Genomic DNA, 16,566 nt, shown 5'->3' with positions numbered 1-16,566 from the left:
TCCCAGCCTGCTCAGGTTTCGTACCTGATGCATGAAGTGTGGTCTGTCTTGGAGAAGTGCCTGCAAGTGGGGTGAGGGGCCCAGTCGGGCCCCAGAGGGTGCCACCATGACGAGGGGTACTGTAGGCAGCTGGAAGGAGAAGACAGATGCCGTAAGATGCTAGCCCCATTTTCACAGTTCTGTGTCTCATTCATCAGCTCTTCACTGAAGTTCCACGTGGTAGGAACTGTTAACTTATCCAGTTCATAAATGTGGAATCGGAGGCTCATGGAGACATTATTCACCAATGTCCAACAGTTAAAAGTTGTACAGTTGCCCCAACACTGTCACCTTACCTTACTTTACCTTACCTGTCTGGGCTTCAGCCATCTCCTCTTGTCACAGCAAAATGAGGACACAGGGCTATGCCCATGGGGTCATAACAAAGTCTCCTTTTGGGACAAGGTTTGGGAGGGTGGGGGAAGCCTAGAATCTCTGAGGCCTGGGGGAATGGGGATTTTCTTGGCCCTACAACATCTGCATAAGTCAGATTTGCCTGGGACCCATAAACCACTTCCTGGGCCCCAGCCAGCGCCCCTCCTGCCACATGCCACAGTAAAGGTCGGCACCTATAGGCCCAGGTACCCCACCCTGCTTGCCCCATTCTGGGCCCCAGGCCTCACCTGCAGCTGTGACGGTGGCAGAGGGTTCAAGGAAGAAGCGTGGGCCCCACCTCTCAGGTCCCGGCCTTGGAAGGTTCCCCCAGGACCCCTGGTCCCTAGGAGTTCTGAGCCCTTGGGTGCAGTCTTCCAGTTTGGCAAGACTCCTGGGGATGGACCAAGGGCCAAGGAAGGGGCCACGGGCTTGGCTGGCCTGGGGTTGGGCATTGGATTCTTTTCAGAGGCAGGCTGCAGGGACAACAGTGGAATGGAGTCACGTGCGTTCCAGGGATGATGTAAGATATTCATCCACTTGAACCATACAGATAGCCGCTGATCCAAGCAGGTGTTGGCTAGGTTATGCCCCAAAGGGCCCCATAACTATACCCCAAGCCATTACACACATACATCTACCCTGATATATGTGTGTATGTGTATAAAACACAGATATATGTATATATCCCCCACATGTACATGTCCAGGACCTGACTTGCCTGCATACACCACACAACCCTGTTGTGAATGTGGGGCAATGAGGATTTGGTTTGTGGGGCCTCAGCTTTCCAGTAGCCCATGCATTCTGCACAGGCCACAGTCTCTGCCGATTCTGCTGGGGCTCGTCTTAGATTCTCTTCTCATTATTTTATTCCAGTGACTTGGGCATGAGCTCAAAAAATTCAGCTGGATGCCACGAGAGGGAAGGTTCCAGGGAGCTAGCGGTACTAGTGAGAAGTCTACTGCAATAGTTTCGGCAAGTTGCTGCTGCTGCCAGCCTGGATAGTAGCAGAGGAGCTGGTAGGAAGTGGCTGGATACTCAGTCTCTTTTGAAGACAGCCAGGAAAAAGTTGCTGGAAGCTTGGATGTCGGAGATGAGAGAAAGCATCAAGATGACGTCTAGGGTTTGGCATTAGCAGCTGTCACACAGTGGGCATTACAAGAGATGGAGGATGGAGGAGCAGGGCTTGCAGTGATGTTAGTCAGATGTGGCTAGGCGCAAAGGTAAGCATTTGATGCATGGGCAAACATGCGGATAGGTAACTGAATTCAAGACTGCAGAGCGCAGGGTCACAGCGGGGGTTAGCTAGTCCTCTCTGGGCTTTTGTCCTGCATGGAGTTAGCATGGCAGGTGCCAGAAAAAAAGAAGGATTTCTTGATCCAGGGCCCTTGGGAGCTCCCCAAATTAGCCACATCCCTACTTGCCCCAATCTCTGCTCCTCAAGCTTGGAATTCCTACACCATCACTTTTCCCCTTAGCCATACCTCAGTCTTCTGTGTTTTCCTCAAACCCTGCATGGTGACCCAGGCCCCGCTGGTGAGCCCCAGTAACTTACAGCCCGTGAGGGGCGTGGCTTTTGTTTTTCAGGATCTTACAGTTCTAGTCAGAGAGGCAACCAGATCTTCAAATGACTATATAATTCTACCCCCTTTTAATTAAAGGGATACTCAGGTTCATAATTCTTAGTCTTTCCATAGCCTGGGATCTCTTTTTCTTTCTAGACAGGGTCTAATGTAGACTGGACTGGCCTGGAACTCACTATTTAGCCAGATTGCCCTTGAACTGTTTGCCTTTGTTTCTAATTACTGGAATTACAAGTCACCATCCAGGCTGATGTCTCCACACCTTTCTCTAGGAAGTATGTATCCATGTCTACAGTGCACAGACTCCCAGTTCTATATATCTACGCATGTGTGTATGCCATCCTCTTGTCTACTGTACTACATAGGTTGGGTATACAGCTTCTGAAAACAGCCAGGGGAGCACAGAAGTGTTCTGGAAGGCAATTGCTTCTTTGCTATCATGTTATGGGGATCATCAGAACTGTGGTCCTGGAAGAGATTGGTTTGAGCGGAGGTATTAAAATTGTAGTGTCTCATGGATTAAAATAGTATGAGAACCAGGAATCTGTGGAGGCTGAGAACACAGGCTTCATAGAACAGTGAGGAGAAGAGGACCTGAAAGACCAAAGGAAGGCAGGCAGCCATGAGGTGATACTTCTCCAAGAAAAAGAGCAGTAAAGAAACAACCAGCCTGGGAGAAGGCCAGGAAGAGATGCCAGAAGGAGTCAACCCTGCTGACGTCTTGACCTTGGCCTTCTAGCCTCAGAACTGTGCCACGATAAACTATGCTGTATAAGTCACCCAGTTTGTGATACTTCTTCACAGCAGTCCGAGCAAATGTGTATTAAGTTCCGTGAGTAGAATTTTCCACCATAGTGGCTTAGCCCTCATGGGTGGACCATGGTCACTTTTTAAGTAGTATGGATATTTGGCCAGAACTTATAAGAAATCTCCTCCCTAAACATGTCTGGAACTGGTATGACTCTGGGAAACATCAGCACATTCTCAGAAAGGGCACTTAAATTGGATATGGTCTGTCTAGTGGTAGTAGGGACCTGGAGGGCTGGGCTGGCCAGCCAGCTTCCTGCACTGTCTGTTGGGGCGTCCCTTTTTGACTTTCTCAGAAGCTGCATGGAGGTTGTTTCTGGGACATAGAATGTGTTTTCCTATCGGGGTCTACATCTGGGCCCTGTTGTCACAACCCCGACTTGGCCAGACTTTTCTGTCATTGACGTCATGGCGGCCGGATGCACCGGGCTTCATCGGCAACAAAGAGGAAGAGAAGGGGGCAGACAACCCACCCCACGGGTTTCGTTCCGAGAACTGACTGATCCATCCTGTAGCCGGATAGGCTCAGGGTGGGTGCTAGCGGATGTGGTAGGTGACGTCCATCTGGCCACCATGTAAACCCCAAGTTCTGTGGATCCTGTATTTCTTGGATGTCAGAGGGGCCCAAGGTTGAACACTTGGTGAGTGTTAGGCAGGCCTCATGGTTATTGGGACCCGTTGGGTCTTCAAATGGCATAGTAACTGAAACTTAGAACCATGGGATCTCATTTCTTAGATCTCATTTCTTAGATTTCAGGATGGTAGAAACACAGACTTTGTAGGGTGCCTGGATTCACCTCCTCACCATGTGGACCATTCTGAGTCCAAAGAAATGGGAACCTTGTAAAGGCCAGGAAGCCCAAAACTCTATAAGGCCTTTTGCTGTGCCTGGGATGTCAACAAGTTCTCCTCAGCTTCCTTCCCGATAAAGGAAGAGGATTAGAAGGGCCGTCTTCTGTCCTGATCTGCAGGCCAGGCTTTGTCCTCCTTTCTAATGTGGGACAGTAACAGGAGCCATCTCCCAAAGTTAGTACATATAAAATGCTGAGCAAAATGTCTGACTGGTAAATGGACACTTACATATGACTCCAGCCCCCCTATCCTGGGACAATGTTTCCCAAATCATAACATTCTACAACAGATGGGAACAAGAGGAAGACATTTGGCCTGGGATTCATGGAAAGAGTACACCACCAGGCTCTTTGGCAAAACCTCAGAATAGTGGTCCCCAGGACCCAGCACCAACTCTGAGGACACAGTGCTCCTGATACTTTTCCATCATTACTAGTCTCTGGTCAGCTAGGGTTTCCGACTGACTCACGGGCCCAGGGTTTGTGAGGCTTGGGCCCATGCCATGATTATGGACCATCTTGCTCAAATCTGACTCCAATTTGTGAGAAGGCAGAAGAGGGACTGGCATTTCAGGTTTCCTGATAACTGCTTCCTAGGTACTGAGGGATAAACTGAGGCCACAGTGGGGGATGGCCAGAGGCAAGGCCCCACTGAGAATTCTGAGATCAGAGCTTGTGTTTAAGTGACATAACACCTCTGTGAGGCCTGGGAAGAATATGGGATGGAGGAAGGCCAGGGTCTTTCTGGCCTGTGTCTAGGGTAAATCATACATAATACACACATCCATCCATTGTGTGTGTACACGTGCACATGTGTGTATGAATAAAGACATGGGGAAACAGACATGGAGGAAGAGATATAGAGATATAGAGAGAGATAGAGACGGAGATATGAGATGGAACAGAACTAGATCACAGAGAGACAATGAGAGCTATTTAGAGAAACAGTGACAGAGAAATAAGGAGAAAAAGAGTGAAAGGGACAGAGATAGATAGAGAGGGGATTGACCCAAATAATCATTGGCCTCTGGCTGGAGGACTAATGCCCCTAGGTGCCAGAGACATCCATGGCTGGTATTGAATTGTTTTGCAAAGCAACATCAGAAAAATAGTATTGCCCTTGTACAACAGATAGTAAGGATCAAAGCAGAGTTAAAAGCTTTGGCATAGATCTGCATAGAGACGATGGGATTTGTGATGAATGTAACATTTCGACGAGGAATAGTGCAGGCTAGATTACTAAATGCTTCTGAGACAATCAGGAGAACATCAAGTGACTGGGTTGAATGATCAGACTACTTTCCCACCAGTACCTTTCTGCCCACTTGAAATGGGCAGAAATCACCTGCTCTAGAATAATTTCCAGACCCACTGAAGACAACCGTTTTAATGTCTGTCATTGTGTATTCCATCTTGTGCTAAGCACCTACCATGATTAATAGCCACAATCCTCAGAAAGCTCCTCTGAGGTAGGTATTATTATACCCCCCACAGTGCATACAAGGAAATGGAGGGACAGAGAGGTTAAGTGCTGGTTCACATTCACACAGATGACTTGAGCTGAGGCTACATTGTTCCAGACAGTCTGGCTCCAGTACCCACACTTGTGAAAATGGAAAAAATGAAGCCATAAAGGAGACTGGAAGCCAGTATGGGGTGAACTGTTATCTTATTTTCAAGTGACAAAAAGACTTTTAAACACAAAACCATAGACAGAAGCCACATGAGAAAAGAGTAATCTGAATATATAAAACACATGTGCATTACAAAGCACAATACATAGAAAAAAAATGATAGTCAGGTAAGGTGGCCCGTGTCTTTAATCCCAGCACTTGGGAGGCAGAGGCAGATGGATGGATCTCTGTGAGTGTGAGGTCAGCCTGGTCTACACAGTGAGTTCTAGGCCAGCCAGGGCTATAGAGTGAGACCCTCTTTCAAAACAAAAACAACACAAAAGCACACAAATGGAGCTGGAGAGATGGCTCAGTGGTTAAGAGCACTGAATGCTCTTCCAGAGGTGGCTTCAATTCCCAGCACCACGTGGCAACTCACAACTATCTGTAACTCTAGTCCCATGGGATCCCACACCCTATTCTGGCCTCTATGGGCACCATATGGTGCACATACAGGCAATACAGGCATACCCATAAAATAAGTAAGTAAAATACACATATCCACAAATGATGAATTTGGAGCAAATGTTTGCCTTAACATATAGCCAATAGAAAGTTATTGTCCTTTCCAAATTAAGATCTGTAGAAAAAAAATCTTGTTACTCTATTAGAAGTGGGAACATACTCATACAACTCTTCTCCACAAAGCACAAATGGCTAATAGTCATTAAAAGTCACCAAAGAGTGCAAAATTCAACAATATAGCAATTTTTACTTATGATGGTAAAGGATTAAAAATGGTAACAGCCACTTAAGATTAGCTCGCATAGAAACAATAGAAAACAAGGCAACACTTTGGAAAAGCAATTCGCAGAGAGAACAACAACAAAAAGCCTTAAAAATGCACAGCCTTCTTCCCCAGCTACTCCATCTTCAGGGTCCAAGGGGTCTGTTGTGCATCTTCACAACAGAAATCTGAATGTCCAACCATCAGCACTTAATTCAGAGTGTGATGTGAGGACAGTCAGGGCAGACATAAAAAATCACGTGCTCATTTTTTAAAGTATGCTACAAAAATGGTATTGATTGAATAAAGCAGGAACAAACCCCAAGTACAGCATGATTCTAATTTGTTTAAAAATACTAACAGCTCACAGTGAGAACTTACCATATACCAGTCACAGGGCCGCACGACTAAGACTGGAGACACGAGATCACCCTAGTCCTGAACTGTCTGTCCTCCACGGACATGGACTCTGGTCACAGTCACATGTCCTTTACTAAACCATGGTTGACCATGCTGTGAAGCACCTTTCTCGAGGGTGTCCTCTTATGTGACACAAGCAAAAGAGCAATCACATGCTAAGACCAACCTGCCTGCTCACAATCCTCCTCCTCCTAGGACAAACAGACCTGACACCCACTTTTGGAAAATGGAGCCCTCGAGCCATTATTAGTAAGTGCCGGTGGTGTATACACATCTCTGTGCTGGATGCTGGCTGGAAAAGCAGGTAAAGAAAAGTGAGCCGAGAGAGAGAGAGAGAGAGAGAGAGAGAGAGAGAGGGAAAGAAGTGGGATACAGCTGCTGAGGATGGAAGGGGCAGAGGAATATAGGCAGAGCCTCAGAAAGACATGGGCAGGGAGTGGGCATTCAAGGGAGAAAGACAGGGACAGACAAGGAAACTTAGTGAGACAGGAAAAGAAGTGGGGGCATTAAGAGGAAAGAAACGAGATGCAGTTCAAGGTTCCAGTTCCAGCTGGACAACATTTTGAGTTGCCCAAAGCTTTGGCATCCATAGAGACCGGCGGTTGATTAGCATCTTTAAAAAATCCTGTCCATCTGTGTATCAAACAGTTTTCTTCTTTTTGCCCCCATCTAAGGACTGACTGTTCCACCTCTCTGGCACTTCAGATAAATAGCATTAGTTTCAAAAGTCCTTACCTGGAGTTCACAGTGGCTGGGTGTTCCCAGCTGCTATCTCCCTGCTACTTTCTCCAGCAGAGCTGAGCCTGGTGGGGGAGAGCAGGGACACTCACCTTGGTGCAATGGACTGACAGAGAAGGATCAGTCTGGCTTGTGGGAAACTGCCACATTATCAAAAACAACTTTGCTTTTATACCGAGAAGAAAAACCACGGCGTGGAAGCCGCAGACCTCTCTCTTCTAATAATTCAATTTTTTTGATGAGTGTGTGTGCTGATAATCACAGGGTGGGGGGGGGTTCTCATAGTTTTTTTTTTCTCTCTCTCTCGCTTTGTTTATTCTTTTCTTATGAGACTTAAACGGAAATTTTGAAATTTTGGGTTTTTTCTTTGCCCTTTACAAGTCATCTGAAAATATGATTTCTTCCCCTCACGACAGAGGTAAAAGGTATCAATGAGATAACAGGGCTCATGAGAAACCACAATTTCTTAAACAAAAGTGTGTAGAGTCAGAAAAAAAAAGGGAAAATAACTCAAAACCCAAAGGCATCCTGAGATAGGTAGAGACACCATTCTGTGCACGGGAGGATGCTTGAGGACCACTGGGTTGAAAAGAAGACGGGATCTGAAGCCCAGCGTTTGGATGGGAAACACCAAAGAAAGAGATGGACTAGTGCTTTGTTTCCACAGGTTTTGCTCTGCCTCAGGCCTCGGTTTTTCCTCAGGTAGAATGAATATGAATGGTCCCCATCTTTCATGTCACCAAAGGTTGGGAGATCTGGACACCTATGTAGCCTTTCTTCCCATAGAAGACAGGAGGTGTGCGATGCAGTTCATGGAGAAAGTGGGGTGTACTCCTACCACAAATTCACAGAATCAACAAGTCTCAGAATCACTGGCTCCTAGAATCTGCTTAGAGTCTCCCCGTGAGGAGGAAAGGATCTCTGCATGATGTTTATGCGTGAGTGCTCTGACCCACCAGCCACCCACCTGCGAACAGCCCCAACGGCCCCATACTAATGCATCCAACTTCACAACAAAGGGCTAGGGGAAGAAAGTCGGTGGCAGAGGGCTTGTTTTACTTGAACAAGGCATCTGGTTCCATCCTCAGTATCACAAAAATGAGATTAAGAAGAAAAAGTCATATACAAGGCAGCCCAGGGTTCCCGTCCTGTCAGGAACAATATATGCATAGCCTGAGGATTCTGAACCGCCCCCCCCCCCCAGCCTTGTTGACATTCTCCTTTGAAAAGCTCCAGTTTCACCCAGCATAGTAACACACGCCAGTAATCCCAGCACCCAGGAGGCTAAAGCAGAAAGATCAAGAGTTTAAGGCTGCCTGGGGCCATAAAGCCAGATTCTGTCTCAAAAACCTAAACAAGAAAAGCAAAGCAAAGCTACAGTTTGCAAAGGTTTAGGATTCTAAGTAACTGTCATACTTTTGGTAGTCAACATTTATGTAAATTTTCCGCATTCCAGCCACAGAGCCCAACATTTCCCCAAACAATCCTCTCCCTTTGGGGTCCATTTCATCATTACTGTATTGCTATTATACTGAGAAGGAAAATGGAGGTGCAACTTGCCCAGGATCACAAAGATGGAAAATAGGGGTCCTTAGCATTGGGTTCTGAAGTGCCCAGTTTTCCTGAAGCCAACAGTGTCGGGTTTAATTTCTAGGATTCGGTGGCAGGGAAGTTCTGGGATTTGGAGACTTCTGGAGCTTGATGCTTGTGAGCATTTAAGGTTTTTATACAAGGCTTTGGCAGCTGCATTTCCTCATTTTGGCACAGATCTGCTCCTTCCAACCACGGCTTAAGACAGAGCAGCCTCCTGACAAGGCGCGGTCAAGGTCAAGAATTCCAGCTTTTGATGCCCCGGCACCCTGCAGAGCTTAGAGTTCCTGCTGTCCAGCTGCACGCCCACCGCGACCTCTTTGCAAGACTGGCCTCAGGCCTGAGGGAGAGAAAGTAGAAATATGTTTTTATTCACATACTAATCTAGTGGCCAATACCCACCCCCTTTACCGTTTCCTTTCTTTGCCCCTTTTTTCCTTATCCCATATCTTCTAAGGTCCACACCCCCCGACACACACACACAAAGAGAGTGACTTTTCTCAACCTACCTCACCTTTCTAGAAAAGACAAGTGTGGAGCTGATGGCCTGGCTTTGTAAAGACAAGAGGGGAAAAAAGCGAATAGAAAAAAAAAGACCTAAAAATATCAGCCAACAACAATAACAACCATTGAAAAAAAAACCCTCAACCCTCCCTACCATTATCTCAAAGCAAAACTTTGACTGGTTGGGGCTTCTAGGTTGGTGGGACATATCTAACACCAAACATGGCCTGTGTGGTGGTTGGAAGCCAAGGGAGGTACCGAGGTGAGAGGGAGGTACAGAGGTGGGATGAAGTCCTCTTTCTTACTCTGGAGGTCTGCAGAGATCCTAGGAGCTTAACAGATGTGGCTGTGTGTGGGAGGGGTGAAGCACATACCTAACAGGGAGTCCTGGGCAGCTGACTCTAGGTGTACCCCAAGGATAATGATCCCTGCTCCTTGTGTACTTGGACCCGAATGGTCCCTGTATCTTCTATGTGACTGAGACAGTTCCAGTTCCCCGCCCTAGCACCTGTCTCTGGAATGGGTGCTTGCTTTCTCAGGGTTCATGGTGTGGTCTGCATCCTCCTTTATATCCCTGTGACCATCTCCCCCTTACTGCCACCCCGTGAGAAAGACTGGACAGAGGGGTTGCAGGAGAAGTGAATGAGGGTTAGTGACACAGATTCCCAGGAGGCTACATGAGTGGGCCTCGGCTGCGGGAGGGTTGAGGTTTTTGAAGCTGAAAGCCAGGCTCTTTGCAGAATAAGGGTTGGTGGTCAAGTTATCAGGGGCGGTATCTCCTTTCCACCTTAACTGTATCTGCCCATGTAGGATGCTGGGGAAGAGGATCTGGAGGGCTGGGGGTTGAAGACAAATGGGTAGAATTGAATAGGTCAGGGAAAGTCCCCAGGGAAAGGAATCTTTGACACAGACCTGGCATAGGTGAGGAAGAGAGCTGTGGAGAGGTCCGCTGAACTGGAGGGAAGGGTCAATGTGGATTGCACGACCTGAGGTGAGTGTACTGGATTTGGGCAGCGTCAGCAAAGAGTCTCGTGTGACTGAAGTGAGCAAAAGCAAGAGGAGCAGAAGGTAAGGTCAAAGGCTATGCATTTTACAACATGGTGAAGGTTTGGCTTTTCCTCTAAGTCGGGAGGAAGCCATGGGAGTGTTGGGAGCAGAGGAGGGACATCACTGTCAGGATTTAAGAGGATACCTTAGATTTCCTAGTGTGGAATAGGGTGTAGGTACATGGGACATAGACCAAGCAGGAGGAGCCTACTACAGCAGCCCAGGTGACTGGCACTGGTGTTGGTTCCGTTGATAGACTGGTAGTGAAAACCTAGATTTGGCATTTTAAAAAATGGTGCTAGAGATGGGGGCCCATATGTTTGCCAGGAAGTGATTCACCACTAAGCTGCACCTAATCATTCTTTAAAAGACAAGGTCACACTTGTAGCCTAGGCTGGCCTTGAATTCAGTGATCCTCCTGCCTCAGCCTGCTGAGTGCTGGAATTACCATATACTGCTTGGGAAATGCTTTGGATAGATAACCTACAGGGTTTGCTAAATAATGAGACTCAAAAGCAAGACCAGGGCACAGCTGATGCCTAAAAATGGGCAGCTAGGATGGAGTCCTGAGATTATTTGTCACCTTGAACTTTCAGGTGGGAGAAAAAGTTCTACCTTATTTAAACCTTCATCATTTCATTATCCTTCTGCTACTTGTAGCTGAACATATTCCTTTCATGACTCTGGACACAGACTGGAGGAGCAGAGAGACTACAAGGGGCCAAGGGCCAAGGGATGGCCTTCCTGTTACGGGTATTGTGAAGGCTAGAGAAAAGCATCCCCTGAAGCCGGCACAAGGCAGACAGTAAGTCCTAATAAGTAAGACAAAAAGGGTGATGTGTGAATGAACATGCTAGCAGAATCTATTCCATCCCCATAGGAGTAAGATCTCAAAGGGAGAATGAAAGAAATAGATGGGAGAACACTCTGGGCAGAGGAGATGGTCTCAGCAGAGATGGGGAAAGAAAGTGGGGAGAGGAAACCACTGTGGGGTGTAAAGTGTCAAAATGAGCAAGAAGGGCAGCATTATCCTGACTCTTATCCACTGGTTGCATGCTGTCAGGGCCAATGTCTGCTGAGTGCAAGTTAGAAAACGCTAATCCTTCAGAGACTTCTATTTTCTATGTTGTGATTGATTTTTTTCCAGTGGTGCCAAGTCCTGAAGAACACCAATGCTCAGTTGGGAACTTTAAGGAACAATCAAGAGCGGTTTTGGCTAGTTGCGCTGCTCACAAAAAGGCTGGGAGGTATTTGTGTGTGTGTGTGTGGGGGGGGAGTGCAGGACACATCCAGTGACTGATGGCAGGGCTGTTTTACTTTGGTCTCACACTACGGTACAATCTAGGCTTTTAGGGGCTCTGGAAATTTGCGGGGTCATGGGGAGTCGTGGAAGGATAAGGAGAAAGTAAACCCATTCCCAGAGGCCTAGTCATTTTATTGGCTGCCTGAATTCTGATTCTATGCTCAACCCCTCAGTAGCTCAGGCTGTCCACGCACCTTCTTCCACTCTAACCTACGTATTGGCCACTTACGCTTTCCTTCACACCACCAACACTACCATCCTTGGCTCTGCTTTCCCATTTTGCCTCTAGAGTCTTCATCCGGCTACATTCTCCCGTTTAGGCATTGGTTAATACCACACTGGCACTGCCCGGAGACTCACAGCCTTCACCCTGGCTCCCCACCTTCACTCCCACCTTCATTCTTTACATGCCCAAGGGTTCGTCTCCCTTACAGTCCCGCCTCCGTGTTTGCTCACACAATATCTTCCAGCCTCCTTTTGGTCTCTGTATTGGCTAGATTCACTCTGTTACCGCCCCTTGAAGCCACAGTGCACTCTCACAAGACTCTCCATTGGCTCACTGCTATCATTATCGTCATCCTGCCTCTACATCATTCGCGTGCAGTTCTCCATTGGCTGTTCTTTTTATCTTTCTTACGTCTCACCGCCTACGCAACCTGCGGATCTCCCACTTTTTGGACCTGTGGGTTCGCTCCCCGCTGCCCCCATCGCTTGTATCCATTCCATCTTCCCGCTGCCCACCATGCCGCTCGTGTTTAGGCTCTCCCCACTAACTGCCACACTTCTGCTAGCTACGTCTTCGCTCCCGCATTAACCCGACTCCGGCCTTTCCATTGATTCGGCGATCATCCCGCCTCCCACACCGCCCACGCTCGGGCGTCCTCATTGGCCGCTAGCTTCTCCTGCTCGGCAGTCACTGCCCACGTCACCCCCGCGTGGCTGTCCATTGGCTGTTGGCTGTACCTGTCTTCATCTCGCCGCCTACGCTCCGCTGGAGCCCCACCCCCTCGCCCTGGCCTTCCCATTGGCTGCCCGCCTTTTCAGGCCCTGCCTCCGCCGGTCCCACCGCCGGTGCCGTCGGTGCCGCCGCCGCCGCCGCCGATATGGCGCGCACGGCCCCTGTGGAGCCACCGCTGCGGCATCCCGCGCCCCCGTCGCCGGCTGCGGGAGAGCCCCGCGCCTCGGTTGAGGCAGCGGTGGCCCCGCGGAGGGTGCTGTTCGCTGACGAGGCCCTGGGGCTGCCTCTGGCGCAGCTACGCCGCTACCGGCCGTGGGGCGGGCCCGGGGCGGGCAAGATGGCGGCGGCGACCGGGCAAGATGGCGGCAGCGGCGGGGCTGATGAGGACGATGATGGCGAGGATGGGGATGAAGGGGAGGAGGAAGAGGAGGCTTGCCCCGATCCCTCGCCGCTGTGCCCCGTTCCCGCTGGCGGGGGGTTTTACCTGGTGCCCACATTTTCGTTGCCGCCCGCGCTGGGCCGTCTGGAGCGATTGGGGCGTGTGATGGTGGAGCTGGAGGCGCTACTGCCGCCTCCTGGAGCGGTCCCCGGGGGTTCCGGGGTGTGGGTGCCTGGGGGGCGCCCGCCGGTGGTGCGCGGGTTGGTGCGCGTGCTGAACCGCTCCTTCGAGAAAGCGGTGCACGTGCGGGCCTCGCACGACGGCTGGGCTTCCTTCTGCGACCACCCAGCGCGCTATGTCCCACGCAGCCCGCCTGGGGCAGGAGTGGGAGGAACAGGAGCAGGAGATCCCCTCCTGGATCCGGGTCTAGGCCTGGGCCCTGGCCAGATGTCTGCCTCCTCGCCCGACGACGGTGGCCGCACTGACCGTTTTGCCTTCCAGCTGCCCTTTGCTGAGGGCGCGGGCGATGGGGCGCGCCTCGACTTCGTGGTGCGCTATGAGACCCCCGAGGGCACTTTCTGGGCCAACAACCATGGCCGCAACTACACTGTCCTGCTCCGGATCGCACCCGCTCCCACACCCACTGATGCCGAAGGGCTGCCCCAGCAGCAGCAGCTGCAGCAGCTGGAGCCACAGCCTGAGTGCCAGGGTCCTGTGGAGGCTGAGGCCAGGCAGCTGAAGAGCTGCATGAAGCCGGTGAGGCGCAGGTAATGTCTGCCAGCGCCACCTCCGCCAACACAGGGCTGGATGTAGAATGGAGGACAAGCATCCCATTCCAGGAGCCCCCCTCCACCCCCCCAGGCCTGCTCTTCAGGACAGGGAGGAGGGTGCATTTGATCAAAGAGTAGGGGAGGCCAAACCTGTGCTAGGTACTGTTTTAAGTACTGGGGTATCATCCATTGTTGAGTTCCACTGTAGAGCCCTGAACAAGACAGACACCTTCCCTGCCCTCAATCATCATGCTAGGCTTCTGTGGGAAACAGTATGAAAAAGCAAACAAGTAGATAAGATAAATAGGGCTAAGGTTAGTACTAAGAAGAAAAAAATCGAGTTAAGGCTCTGGAGAGGGAGTGGCTGCTGTAGGCGCGTTGAGTGAGTTCTTGTGCTCAGTCCTAGCCAGTGATAAAGAAGAGTTATGGAAGAGAGAATTCATAGAGAGTGGAACAGGTAGGACTTTACTGAGGAGGTGGCATGGAGCCCTGAGTGGCATGGAGCAGTGACATACATGAAAGGAAGACGTAGGTAGTTGGAACAGCAAGTTCAAACGTCCTGAGGTGGTTATGAGTTTGGTATGAATGACAGTCCGTGTGCTGGAGTGGAGAGAGCATGCGGTTTGATGGTGCGGACTAAGGGTCTCCCAGTGTGGGGTGTGGAATCTGATTCCTATCTGACATAGCAGGAAGTCAGTTACAGAGGTGGGGAAACTGGTTGAGGAAGTGGTGGTACTTGGCTTTTTAGTTTCAACCATTTCTGGCCTTGAAGTCTATGCAAGCTTCTTTTTTTTTTTTTAACTGTTCCTCTAGTAGTCTGAGGCCTTCTGTAGAGGTGAGGGGCTGAGGCCATAATCTTAAATAGAAGCATTAGCTTTGGCAGAGGCAGAAGCTAATGAGAAGTGGACTTGAAGTGCATGTCTTTTTTGCACACCTCCCATAAGCTTCAGGGGCTGGGAGAAAGGACCATTTATAACCCAGGAGACTGATAGAATGCTTTTCTAGGCCTTCTTAACCAGGGATATAAGGTTTTCAAGTACAGCAGCTAGGCCTGATTTTCTTTGTGGTCATGTAGGTGAGGTGACTCCTTGGGTCAGTTAGTTCTCCGAGAAATGTATGCGTTTTCCTTCTCTGAGGACCGAAAATGGAAATGGGAATGGGAGGTTGCTCTTTTGGCCATTGGAAGCTGCATGATGTGTTGTGGGATCGACTGGTTGTGGTCAGGGGCTTGTTGTGAATGGTTCTGAAAGGTTTAGCTCTTAGCTGATGGACTTGAAGGGTTGAGAACTTGGATTCTGCTGTAAGGTTACCTGGGTTCAAACCCTAGGCCTGCCCTTTTCTAGTGTTGTGACCTTAGCCAATTCTTAACTGCATCGTGCTGTAGGTTACTAAGTATCCCCTCATCTGTAAAATATGTAATTACGGCACATACTGCACAGGGTGAGTAAAAACATTCAGGGTTTAGCCTAGTTCAAAGTCGTGCCAAAAGCGGTGTTAATTAGCATTAATATTTAGATACTCACATACATTCTATGGATTCCCTTCCTGAACTCAGCTTTGTTGTATGGTCTCTTCTCAGTTCTTCACTTCTCAGAGAGGGATGGCATTGACATTGTGTGGTTGAATTGGATGCAGCAACTGTGGGCAAGGTAACTGAGGCATAGCTGTAGCTGTGAAAGGTATGGTGGTCAGTGTTTACTGGTCGCTGGTAAGAGTGGTAGGTCCGTTGTCCTCTGAAGGCCAGCTGAATGTGCTGTTTGTTGTAGGTACGATATTGAGTCTTAGTTGACAGGGAGATGGGGAGCTCAGGGAGATGATCTAGCTTGCTTAAAGTCACTCAGCTAGTAAATGACGAGCGCAGGGAGGAAATGTTAAGGACGTTAGTTTAAAAGTAAATTCTGGATTTCACTGGTGGTGTTCTTAGGTCTTCATCTTTTCCCCTGTACTTGTTTTGTGTGCTTGATGTTTTATTGAGGGATACCAACATGGACGGTACTGATCTTGAGTGCATGGCTCAGAAGATTTACACATGTTTGCACTTCTATAACCACCGCCTAGATTAATAGACTGAGCAGCTCCAGTGCCTCCAGAATCGCCTTCATTTCAATCACTTCTCATCCCAGTTGGCAGTTATGGGAGCCCTGTCTGTAAGATACGACAGTTTGGGTATTGAAGTTTGGTCATTTTCAAGAGTGTGAAAGGAAGGGAACAGACAAATCAAAACCTTGCTAGGCCAAGGTGGGTGGAGAGGGTGTTTTTCTTTTAAAATACATGGGTGGTTTTAAGGAGAAATTGAAGTAGTTCATTTAGACAATTGTTTTGGTAGCTGGCCCCATGCTTGTGGTTCCCAACGTGACTTGAGATATTATTTTAAGTGGGCAGATGGCTTTTTGATAGCTTCTTTATCTTTTGATCTCAGCTCTTGCAAAGGGGAGGCTGGTGTGCACTGCAAGATCAGCGATAAGGTTTTCTTTGTAGGTCGGTGGCTTTCTTGGCAAGTACATTTCAACTTATTATTGTTGTAAGGCCTTTGTGCTGCTGCTGATTTGGAGTGCTGTTGAAGAACAGCTACCCCCTGTGATCTAGCCCTCTGGGGAAATGGTGGTGGACCTCAGGGGATACCCTTTTCTTATCTGTGGGAGGCTTGCTGTAGAGGGCTTCAGAAATGTTGGCTGCAGGCCCACTGTGCAGCTGGGCCGTGACAGGTGGGGTCAGCAGAGATGTTTGGCAGCCATGAGGATATAGTCCAGAGGCTCAGGCATGCTTTCCCTGGGTTGCAGGACCAGGTTTTCAGTACCCATT

The 16,566-nt window shown here is 49.1% G+C and overlaps 2 protein-coding genes across 6 annotated transcripts in view; one reads left to right on the top strand and one right to left on the bottom strand.

Annotated features, from left to right (window-relative positions):
* Window positions 1–13,225, bottom strand: part of Foxp3 (forkhead box P3) — a 22,566-nt gene extending 9,341 nt beyond the window's left edge. Inside the window, exons 1-4 of one of the 5 annotated variants that reach the window (XM_048461569.3) lie at window positions 13,100–13,225; window positions 7,306–9,143; window positions 663–887; window positions 25–129 (exon numbers count right to left, since the gene is read on the bottom strand). In XM_048461569.3, coding sequence (XP_048317526.1) covers window positions 25–129; window positions 663–887; window positions 7,306–7,362 — 387 coding nt within the window. In that variant the 5' untranslated portion in view covers window positions 7,363–9,143; window positions 13,100–13,225. Of the gene's footprint in view, window positions 1–24; window positions 130–662; window positions 1,171–6,436; window positions 9,144–12,337; window positions 12,506–13,099 lie in introns of those variants that run through there. The other 4 variants (XM_087902642.1, XM_085684302.2, XM_085684301.2 and 1 more) reach the window with 4 other exon arrangements.
* Ppp1r3f (protein phosphatase 1 regulatory subunit 3F) overlaps window positions 12,736–16,566 on the top strand; it is a 19,747-nt gene continuing 15,916 nt past the window's right edge. Inside the window, exon 1 of the mRNA XM_048461566.3 lies at window positions 12,736–13,761. Within this exon, the coding sequence (XP_048317523.2) occupies window positions 12,761–13,761 (1,001 nt within the window). The 5' untranslated portion in view covers window positions 12,736–12,760. The remainder of the gene's footprint in view (window positions 13,762–16,566) is intronic.

Source organism: Myodes glareolus, chromosome X, assembly GCF_982192425.1.
Source record: "Myodes glareolus chromosome X, mMyoGla1.1, whole genome shotgun sequence".
Classification (NCBI taxonomy): domain Eukaryota; kingdom Metazoa; phylum Chordata; class Mammalia; order Rodentia; family Cricetidae; genus Myodes; species Myodes glareolus.
This window is presented reverse-complemented; position numbering and strand designations above follow the sequence as displayed.